Genomic DNA, 12,243 nt, shown 5'->3' on the forward strand with positions numbered 1-12,243 from the left:
GCAATCTTCAGAGTTTCTTCTGACATCCATTTTGGTCTCTTCTTCCTCTTCTGTATTTGTAATGACCATTTGCACTCTTCCTGGATGATACATTTGATATCCTCCCACAACTCATCTGGTCTTCGCTCATTAGTGTTCAAGGCCTCAACCCTGTTCCTGAGATGATTCTGAAACTCAGGTGGGATGAACTCAAAGTCATATTTTGGCTCCTGTGGGTTTGGTTTAATCTTCCTCAGCTTCAGCTTGACCTTACATATGAGTAGTTGGTGGTCTGTTCCACAATCCGCTCCTGGCCTAGTTTTCACAGCTGATATTGAGCTTCTCCAGTAGTTTTTTCCGTAGATGTAATGTTTTATAATCATAGTCTTATTTTTTTTGCATTGTTTCACACATTCATTCATTTACATTGTGTTTCATACAATTACTTCTATATACTGTGTTTTATAAAATTACTCACCATTGATCTATGCCAACTTAACACATCTTTTCTGGTCTCCAATGGGTCTTTCCTATTTCCTTCACACAGTCTCCTTCTACCTCCCAAACTCTGAGATCCCCAGAATTCTGCCCCTTTCTTCCCTCTTTGGGGTTTTGTACAAATCTTGCTAGTTAACCTTCTATTTTTACAGTAATGGTCTCATGCAGTATTTGGCTTTATGAAACCGAATTAGTTGATTCAGCACAATGTTCTCAAGCCTCTGCAATGTTAATACTTCTCAAAAATATGCTCCTGAGTGCTGCCTGTTGTTGTTACGTGCCATCAAGTCACCTAAGACTCACAGTGACCTGATGTACAATAGCTCTGTCCTATCCTGAGCTAATCTCATTATCTCTGACAGACCTAATCCCATTTCTGTAATCACTACATCAATCCATCTCATTCTGAGTTTTCTTCCACTGCACTGTCCCTCCTTGCTTCCAAGCACGATGTCCTTCTCCAAGGACTGGTACCACCCAGCCACATACCCAAAGTATGTGAGACGGAGCTTCAAATCCCTTCACTCTAGGGAGCAGATTGGTTTCACCCTCTCCTGGATAGACTTGTTTATTCTCTTGGCAGTCCATGGTATATTAAACACTCTTCTATAGCATCAAAACTCAAAGGCTTAATCCTTCTTCTTTCATCTTTACTTACTGTCCAGCTCTCTGATGCATAGTAAGTAACTGCTAAGATCATAGCCTGTATCAGGAGGATAGATCAGTCATATTCTCCAGTCTGAATTCATTGCTCTTTAGTATTCTAGAGAGGTCCCTGATAGCAGACTTTCCCAATGCAAGTCATCTTTTGATTTCCTGATTGCTAGTGGCAAGAGTGTTGTTTGTGGAACCAAGCAAGCTAAAGTTGTTTAACAACCTCAATCTCTTCTCCATCTATTACAATGCTCCCAACTGGCTCAGTGGTGAGATCTTGATGTTGAGCTACAATCCACACTGAATACTACAGTCCTTGACTTTCTTCAGCAAATGTCTCATTTGCTCCTCAGTTTCTGACAGGAAGTTTGTGTCATCTATACAGCGCAGACTGATAAATCTTCATCCATTCATCATGCCACATTCCTCCTCATAAAGTCCAGCCTCCCAAATTATCTGTTCTGGATACAGACTGAAAAGCTATGGAAACAAGATGTATCCCTGATACACACCCTTCCTGAATTTGAACCATGCAGTGTTTCCTTGCTCTGTTCTGAGGACTGCTTCCTGGTCTTAGTTTCACATGAGCACAATCAAGTGTTCTGGGATTCCCATTCTTCTCAAGGTTATCCACAATTACTGTGATCTACACAATCAAATGCCTTTGCATAGTCAATGAAACACAAAGGGACACTCTGGTGCTCTTTGCTTTCAGCCAAGATCCAGCTAATTTTGACTTTGATGTCCCTAGTGCCATAGCCTCTTCTAAACCCAGCTTGCACATCTGACAGTTCTCCGCTGATATACTGTTCTGGTCGTTTTTTGGATAATCTTCAGTAGGATCTTGCATGCATGTAGTATCAGTGATATTCTTCGATAATTTCCACACAATGTTAGGTCACCGTTTTGTTTTTTTTAAACGAATCTCCTCCAGTCAGTTGGCAAGGTAGTTGTCCTCCAGACTTCTTGGCATAAACTGATGAGTGCATCCAGGGCAGCATCTGTTTGATGAAATATGTCAATTGGTATGCCATCAATTCCTGGGGGTTTATTTTTTGCCAAGTCCTTCAGAGTAACCTGAACTTCCTTAGTCACCACTGCCTCTTGATCATACATGGTTGCATGAAATTCTTCTGTATCAGCCAATTCTTTTTGGTACAGTCACTCTGTGTTCTCCTTCCATCTTCTTTTAATACTTTCTGGATCATTCAATATTCTGCCCATAGCATCCTAAGCATAGCAACTCAATGTCTGACTTAGTTCCTTCAGCTTAAGAAATGTTGAGCGAGTACAGATGGCCCTTTTGATTTTTGGACTCTAGTTCTTTGGACACTTCATTAAAATACTTTACTTTGGTTTTTTTTTAAATTTTATTAATTTTAATGAACATTTACAGCGATTTTGGATTTTCTTTCATTCACTATTGCACTATTTTCTCTACCCACCCCCGTTTATTTCTTTTTGTTTTCCTTGAAAGCCTGTTTTAATTGTCCAGTTGCCACAGTGCTTGTCAAAGCCAGTTCTGATTAATCTCCTTTGTCAGTGTGTCCTTTGCCATTCCCTATCACTCCTCCCTGAGAGAGACTTCACCCTGATTCATAAGGAAAAGGGGACGGCGTATTCTCTTAGCTACTTTCTGCTGAAATGGGATGCTGTAGGTTTCAGGGTGAAGATCTTTTTTACTTTGTCTTCCTGAGCTGTCTCTTTAAATCTTCTATTCAGCTTCTTAGCTTCTCAATTTCTTCCCTTTGCTTTGGCTTTCCGGCGCTCTAGTGCAATATTCAGAGTCTCTTCTGACATCCACTTTGTTTTTTTCTTCTTCTTCTATCAGTGATTTCTTCAATGCAAATTCCTTTTATAAGAAACATAAACACAGGCTATACACATGGATTTCACCTGATGGTATACACAGGAATCAGATCTATTACATCTGTGGAAGGAATCACTGGAGAAGTTCAATACCAGCAGTGAAAATTAGTCCAGGTGTTATTTGCGAAAAAGACCTTCAACTACTCATAATGCAAGTTCAAATTAAAACTAAAGAAGGTCAAATCAAATCCACAAGAATAAAAATTTGACCTCGAGTCTATCCCACTGGAATTTAAAAACCAACTCAGAAACAGGTTTGAAGCCTTCAACACTAATAAACAAAGACCAAATGAGCTGTGGGACAATATTAAGAATATCATCCAAGAAGAATGCAAAAGGTCATTACAAAGAGAGTGCTCCCCAGAGAGATGCAAATCAAAACCACAATGAGATACCATCTCATCCCAGTAGCAGTGGCAGAGTGTAAGAGAACAGCAAGCACTAAATTTTGGAGAGGGTGTAGGGACTTTAGAAGTCTCATGCACTATTGGTTGGATTGTAAAATGGTACAACCACTTTGGTAGTCAGTTTGGCAATTCCTTAGAAAGTTAAACACAGAAATTCCATATGGTAAAGCTATTCCACTGCTAAGAATAGACTCTGAGGAAATCAACTGAGATACAAATGGAGATGTCTACACCAATGTTCATAGCAGTGTTATTCAAAATGACAAGAAAATGGAAACAGCTCAAATGTTCATCAACAAAAAGATGGATTGAGATACTGTTGTAGATTTACATGAAGTTCATTATTTTCCAATGTTGCATAATATTCCATTGTGTGGATATACCATACTTTTTTCTATCCATTCATTTTTAGACAGATACTTAGACTGTTTCCATATCTCTCCTGTCATTAATAATGCTGCAATAAAGGTGTACGTCTAATCTGCATTTTTAATTTCCTCTAAAATTCCTTCTTGAAATTTTCATTTCAAAAATATCTAGGAATCTGACATTAGAAAGATAATGCTGCAGAAAGATTTCATGCTTGAAATAGAATTTTATATAACATAGCTTGAAACACACACACATTTATAAGAGGTCATCACATCAGAGAAAACACTGTTGGTGTCAGATGAATCCTGGCTGAAAGTAAGGAATATCATAAGAATGTCTATTTATGCTTTATTGACTATGCAAAGGCATTTGACTGTGTGGATCATGACACATTGTGGCTGACATTGAGAAGAATGGGAATTCCAGAGCACTTGATTGTGCTCATGGGGAACCTCTACCTGGACCAGAAGGCTGTAGTACAAGCGAACAAAGCAGGAGAGGACTACATGGTTTGGAATTGGGAAGGAAGTGTGCCAGGGTTGTATTCTCTCTCCATATCTATTCAATATGTATGGTGGCAAGTTATTTGTGAGGTGGGACTCTATGAGGAGGAGTGTGTCATCAAGATTGGAGGGGAAACTCATCAATAATGTACATTACGTAGATAATACAACCTTGCTTGCTGAAAGTGAGGAAGACTTGAAATACTTGTTGCAAAAGATCAAGGAATGCAGCCTTCATTATGGTTTGTATCTCAATGTGAGGAAAACAAAGATTCTTACTACTGGACTGATAGGAAGCGTCATGGTCAATGGAGAAGAGACTGAAACTGTCAACAGCTTTATCTTGCTTGGATCCAAAATTAACACCCTTGGTACCAGCGGTTAGTAAATAAGGAGACACACTACACTGCGAAAATCTGCAGGTAGGGACCTCTCCAAATTACTGAAGAGTAATGATATCTATTTCAAGATTAAAAAGTGTCTGATTCAGGCCATAATCTTTCTGATCACTTACTATGCATCTGAGAGCTGGACAATGAATAAGGATGACAGAAAAAGAATTGATACCTTTGAGCTGTAGTGCTGGAGAAGAGCACTGAACATCCCATGGGTGGCCCAAAGAACAAACAGATAATGTCTTGGAGACAGTGCAGCCAGAGTGTTCTTTGGAAGTAAGAATCATGAGGCTTCACCTCACATACTTTGGGCATGTTGTTAGGAGGGGCTCTTCCTTGGAGAGGTACGTGATGCTGGGAAGGATGCAGGGTCAGCGAAGGAGAGGAAGACCCTCAACCAGGTGGGACTAACATGATGACTGCCACAGTGGGCTCTTCTGTGTCAGGAAGTGTAAAGAGGGCATACAATATAACAGTGCTCAGATCTTTTATTCATGTGGTCGCTATGAGTCGTCCTCAACTCAACAGTACCTAACAACAACAAAAGGTTTTCAGAAACAGTTAATCACACAGAAGGCGATTACCCATCCTTCTCCTGAACAATAATAACATATATAAAAATAAATAAATATGTGTGTATGTGGGTGTGTGTAAGGGAGTGAGAGACAAAGAGAGAAAAAGAAGTACTGCCTGGTTTAATTACGCCTTGATGATGTATTTGCAAAACCAAAAAAAGATAAATCTGATTCTTACTTCAGTCAGGAAGATAGGTCTGGATAAGAGAAGGCATGAGAATAATTCAAACCTAGCAGGTAATTGAACTGTAATGCTGGAGACTAGGACTGCATATCCCATGGACTACCAAAAGAACAAATAAATATGTCTTAGAAAATATGCAGCCAGAGTGCTCCTTTGTGGCAAAGATGGCAAAGCATCATCTCACATACTTTGGACATGTAGCTAGGGATATCTACTCCTTGAAGAGGGATGTCATGTTTGGAAAGGTCAGCAAAGGAGAGGAAGACCCTCTGGTACCAAGTGGACTGGCACAGTGGACTTCAGCAATGGGTCTGAGTGTGTCAGAGATTGTGAGGATGGTACAGGATAGGATAGGGTTCAGATTTGTTGTGTACAGCGTCACCTGGATTTGTACTAGGCTCAATGGTGCCTAACAAGATCAACAAGAATCAGGTAATTTAGCCTTTTTGAGACTAAGCCCCTGACAACTGCCTTCTAGCACACTTGGTCCTATGAGATGGGTGATTATTCCATTTGTATTGTTGATGTGTGCCATCAATCAAGCCAACTGTGATGCCTAGTGACCCTACCTGACAGAGCAGAATACAGGCTTCAGGACCCAGCCCAGAGGGTCTTCGAGGCTGTGTTCTTCACAGCAGCAGATGGACAGGTCTCTTCACTTATGAAATGGAGTCGCCAGGGGTTCAAATCATCAACATTTCAGTCTAATGTTAAGTAATAGATTACCCAACACAGTCTAACTGATGTTCCCTTAACAACCTTTGTGAACAATCTCATATTTTCTTTTCACCACATCAGAGATTCTTTTTCAAGGTATGGCCAGCATCTCTCTCAATCCCACAGGAACCTCCTGTACAGAATCAAAGTTTCTTTTTTTTTTTTGTAGGTTTTCATGTGATGAAAACATATAAAGCTGATTATGGCATGTCACATCAACAAAATAAGCCCTTATTCCACCTTAACAGCAATGAGCATGAATTTGAGTTTGAAGGTCTACTCTGAAGATCTCAATGCAGACTAAACCCAGAAAACATTTGATCTGGGTCATGACAAACAGGAAAATGAAGAGAGTGAAAACTTTGGACAAAATTATTGATGATTTGGCCAAATCAGAAAAATACTTATGCAAATCAAAACTGTACATAGTTTAAAAGAAATGCAAATATGTTCAGGAAGAATGAACCAAAATTTACATTGAACCATGACATAAACACTTGGAAAGGATTTAGAAAGATGGTCAAACAACTCATTCATTCATTTCTGTCAAGTTACAATCGACTCATAGCAGATTCTATAGCAGATTTTCAGACTGTAAATCACATGGAAGGAAACTGCACACAGCTCTTTCTTGGAGCAGCTGGTGGATGGGAACTGCCCACCTTTGGAATGGCAGTGACACTCAGGTCTTATTGACTGTTAGTTTTACAAACCATCTATCCAACAATAATACCACCCTGAACCTTCATCTTATCCTTGTCAAAACAGATATAAATTATAGACATTCCTAACACATGAATCTGTGTTAATGAAGCATGAACACTGGTAAGTTTCATGCTAACTAAGTTTTAAATTTCAGAACACAAAGCTCATTTTTATTTTATTCCTTAGGCAAAAGTCAAGGACAATACCTATTTTCTCAGGCTTGAGTAGCTTGAAGGAGACTGTTGAGGTTCCTTTGCCCCCTGATTTGGTTGTGACGATGATGTCTCCTTTGTCATTTTTGGCTTGTCCCACACGACATACAATTTTACTTGCAGACATCCATTCTGCCGTCAGAAGGCAATTATGTCCACAAATCGTCAGACCTGGGAATGCAAGAATGACATAATAAAGTTCACACAAAAAGTGATAAGGCTTCAAGTAACCAGTATAAAATAAAAATTTTTTTAAAAAGTAATAAGGCCTTAAATTTGTCTCCTACAGAAAAAAAATCAATTTTTTCTGTTAGTAGTAGCACCAGAAATGGTACTTTAATTGTTTTTGGTGAAACATTCTTCTAGGTCATATAGCCCTGGCCTGTCCACTTGCTGTACAGAGAGGAAATCTGTGGTTGCTATGAAGCTGAAAACTGTTGACATTAATATGTCAAATGTGAGAATGGTTACCCATGGTGGACAGTGTTTGGTGGAGCTCCCTGATTAAAACAAGCTTGGAAGCAGGAGTGTCATCCACCTCCAAAATACCTTGCCTCTGGAAACTCCATGAACCTGGAGAAAAGATGAAAGTTATACGAGTGTCCAGGTTTTTCATGTATAGGGTCACTGTGAGTCACCTACGACTCGACAGCACTTAACAACAACAACAGTAGTACCAGACCTTTGCATGGACTGAAAAACTGAACCTAGAAGTAATATTTTGTTATTTCTGTTCAGTGTTGTTGCTTTTGTTGTTAGTCCTGCTATGTGACCCAGAACAACAGATCTGAATCCTGCCCTATCCTATGCCATCCTCACTATTTCGTCTATACCTGAGGTCACTGTAACAGTCATTGTTGTATATCCTTCTCATTGAAAGTCTCCCCCTCCTTTGCTGACCTTTCCAAACATGATGTTCTTTTCCAAGGACTAGCCCCTCTTAACAATATGCCCAAAGTATATGAGATGAAGTTTCACCATTCTGGTGTCTGGGAAGCACTCTGTTTACACTTTCTCCAAAACAAACTTGTTCATTCTTTGGGCAGTCTATGAAATACTCATTACTCTCCCACAACAATATATCTCAAAGGCCTTAGTTCTTCTGTCATCTTTATTCACTGTCTAACTAACAGATGCACTAGCAAGTAACTGGATAGTATTTTATTACTGAATATATTATTTATTAATATACTGCTATTTCTATTGATTTTCAGCTATTTTTAAGCAAATATTTGGTTTCTCCTATGCTATTTTTATATTTCTTTAAATATCAATGGAATTATAATTTATAACAATAATGTCTATAGCCTCTCCAGATTAGACCAGTAGAATTTTAGATTGTTTTCATTGGCATTAAAATGGAAAGTATCACTATGGAAGATGGAGAAAAGAATGAAATTGTCAATGATTTCATCTTACTTGGATCCACATTCACCACTCTTGATACCAGCAGTCAGGACATCAAGAGACATATTACAATTGAGCAGACTGCTGTCAGAGACCTCTCCAAAGTTATAAAGAGAAATTATATAGATTTAAAGACTAAGATGTGCCTAATTCAAGACAGGCTTTCCAACCACCTGCTACGCTATTTGAGAGCTGGACAGTGAATAAGGGTGACAGAAGAATAACGGGTGCCTTTGAGTTGTGGTGCTAAAGAGTAGACTGTGAAATAAACCAAACACATATGCCTTGGAGACAAAATGTAACCAGAGTGTTCGGAGGCAAGGGTGGTGAAGCTTTTACACACGTTGGGCATGTTAGGAGAGGCAAGGATCAGAGAGGGACGTCATGCTCTGAAAGTATCAGCTAAAGAGAGGAAGACCCTCAACAAGATGGAACGACACAGTGACTATGGCGATGAGTACAAGTCTGGTGTGTCAGGGATAATCAGGACAGACCAGGGTTCATATCTGTTGTTTATAGGGTCAGTATAAGTCATACTTTACTTGATGCCACTTAACAACGACAAATTGCTATTACTAGAAGTTTAATCTATTGTTTAAATTATTCTCTAAAGTATTTTATGCTTACCTAACTTCCTGAAAAACAAACAAAAAAAACCCCTGTAGGAACTTTTATTAGTGTTTAGTTATATGCTGTATTATAAGTAAAGTGGATCCTTTAGACATATTCTGGAGTATGGCAAACTCAGTAAAATTTTCTCCAGCATTACTGGATGACTACCTCATGGCACAGGATAGGGCAGGGTTCAGGCTGGCTGTTCCCAGTATCCCTAAGAGGTGTGCTTGATTCAACGGCACCTAACAACAACAATCACCTCATGTTATATTTGCATATGAGCTCAGACAATAACAGCTGTGCCACCTTAGTGTCTTCCTGATAAGGCTGCCACTCTTTCTGTTGTTACCGTCAAATGGCATTCCAGAGCAGCATCTCCTTTCATTCATCATGGCTTTCACTTGCAGACAACCTGTAAATAAAGTAAAAGGCTGACTGTGCCCACATAGATAAGCACTGAAGGTTCTAGCAGATGCGACTACACAGGCAAGCTACGAGAGACAGGCCCCTTGCTATTCTTCTAACTAATTTCCTCTGCATTTTGATTTCCACAGAGCCAAGACCAAGATCAAAAGGTATTTATGGAGAAAAAGAAATCAGGCTGTCTGTGGCAAAGAACAGACACACTTTCTATTTTCTTTAAGTAACTTTTTGTACTGCTTAAGAGATACATGTGGCAACATTTTTTTTTCAGATATCAGAATGCCTATAAAAAGGTAATATTTTGTTTTAACAAAAAAAAGAAATTGATTCAAACTGTCTTTAGTCACAACTTACAGCACTACGATAAAAACACACTGGTAACCACAAAGGAACAAAATAAAAACTCATCACTGTTGAGTGAAAACCAACTCCTATCTGACTGGTTTTCAGAGGCTATAAATAGCACAGGGGGGAGTGCCCATCTTTCTTCCACGGAATTTCTGGTGGTAGAACCTCCAGAGAGGCTTAAACCTTGTCTGAGTTAGCACCCCAAACCTCTACTGACTATGCCACCAGAGGCTCCCAACAAAGGAAAATAAGGTCTACAATTTTAAGTATTTCTATGTCTTGAAATAATTTGGGGGTTTCTCCAAATTATCTCTTATTTAATCATTCATGTATGGCATTTTATTTTCAGAACATTTAAGGACTTCTTTAAACTGAATTTCTGGTTGAAATTTCTTAATGCATAATTTTTAATGAATTTATAACTCTTAAATTATATTTTCAGAGTAGAAACATCTTTGGGGATTTTTATCCTGATAATCAATTATTATGAAAAACTCAAACAATCTGATAGACTCCCTAGAGTCCTTGCTGCTCAAATATTTTTCATGTCTAATAATGCCTTGTGCTTTTAAAGAGCAATTTTTTTCATTCATAACCAACTTTATTATAGCTAGTAGGTACTCTGGTAGATATACAGTAGACAAAGCTACTGGTCAATACACATTTAATATGGTTAAATTCAATACTTCAGAAAAGAGAATAAATCAACAATAAACATCAGGACATAAAGCAAGAATTAAAACAGCATCTTTTTTAAAAAAATGTTGTGTCTAGGTGTGTCAGAGACAATGAAGAATGGCTCAAGATAGAGCAGGATTCAGAGCCATTGTACATAGGGTGGCTGAGTTGCAAGCAACTCAATGGCACATAATAACAAGAACAGCATAAGTTGTTTGGTAAAGAATGATCCTATAGCTACACTGAAAAAAAGTCAATTTCACACAAAGATACTAACTTCTCTGACAGGTTCTCCTGACCAAGCTTCAAACCAGTTCACAGCAAGAGCTTAGTTTATGGATCAGCCAGGGTTGCTATCAATTCTCTGATGCTTAATAATGATCAACATTATCACTCCAAATAATGACCAAATTATTTAAACAGGTTCAGATAGCTCCTTCTGAAGGTCATGAGAAGAAAAGAAAACTCAGACTAGCCTATTTCATCAGCACATTTCCCTATGTTACATAATGCTAAAAAAATCTGCTTTATAAAATATAATAGCATCCTTTTTTAAAAAAGAAATTTGCAAAATTCCAAGTATGTTTTACACTATTTTACTTGGCTAGTGTAAACAGGATCTGAGTCTAAGAACACTTAAATTATTTAGCAGGTTAAGTTTGTTCTGTTTCAGTTTTAGAGATTTTTTTTCTTCTTAACAGTTTATTGTCAATACCTGAGGCAGGCTAGGCTACGAGCTGAATAATTAATAAGGTTTATTAAAACGATACATAATTAGTCAGATAGAATAGCACTGCCTGAAGCTAAAGCAAGAATAAAAGTTAACAGAGACCAGTCACTATGAAGTTTGGGAGCTCAAGGTGGTTTCCAGGAAAGATTTTGGGTATAATCTTCATCAGAAAGTCCACACATTCTGAGAGAGTGCAGGTCTGCAGAGGAAGGTGGTCCCTAGCTCCTGTGCTCCTCAGGCTGACAAGAACAACTACAGATTTTTTAAGAGGTAGCTGAAGGTAGAAAATCCTCACCAAGGTACACATATGCAAGATCTCAGAGTGCAGCCAACAGGAGACAGGTAGGGTTCTACCCCTTCAAAATCATAACAGATAGACTGCTGTTGACTGCCAGAGGAAGGTAGTCTCTGGTTCCTCTGCTCATCAGCCCCACAAGGACAAATGCAAATTTCAGAAGCGAGTGCAGGTTAGAAGGATAGAGAACTGCAAGAATGGAGAGATTTTTTACTTTAACCTTTAGAAGAGGTAGGCAACACTAAACTTTGGAAGGGGTGGGCAAGACTGCACTTCAGTCCAAAGAGATGGTGAAGGACCTTAGGAGTGTTCCCAGTGCACAGGTCTAGAAAGGACTTCTGGCATAGCAAGCTTCCCTCTCTCATAAAAAGAACACTTTAAGTCAGTAAGTAATAAATAATACCATAAAGAACTATGAACAACCTATGCAGATACAATACAAAGGTCCTAAGAAAGTCCAAAAAAAACTTCACATAATGGCAATAAAGAAGCAAGGAGCTTCAAAACATTGTGAAAAAACAAAATAAGCTTTCTCCTAAAAATGCAGATGATATTGCAGATCCAATGAATAGCCCAGAGACAGAAAAGCAGAAAAAATATATTGACATAGAGTCACATGAACAGCTAAAGGAAAAGGTACAAATACTGGAAGAAAGAATGGAAATAATAAACATAGT

At 38.5% G+C, this 12,243-nt stretch overlaps 1 protein-coding gene across 1 annotated transcript in view; it reads right to left on the bottom strand.

Annotated features, from left to right (window-relative positions):
* Nucleotides 1-12,243, bottom strand: part of EXOC2 (exocyst complex component 2) — a 248,021-nt gene that overhangs the window by 228,063 nt on the left and 7,715 nt on the right. Inside the window, exon 2 of the mRNA XM_006888701.1 lies at nt 7,065-7,241. Coding sequence (XP_006888763.1) covers nt 7,065-7,241 — 177 coding nt within the window. The remainder of the gene's footprint in view (nt 1-7,064; nt 7,242-12,243) is intronic.

The sequence above is a fragment of the Elephantulus edwardii genome, unplaced genomic scaffold (assembly GCF_000299155.1).
Source record: "Elephantulus edwardii isolate Elephantulus edwardi_28Jun2011 unplaced genomic scaffold, EleEdw1.0 scaffold00071, whole genome shotgun sequence".
Lineage (NCBI taxonomy): Eukaryota > Metazoa > Chordata > Mammalia > Macroscelidea > Macroscelididae > Elephantulus > Elephantulus edwardii.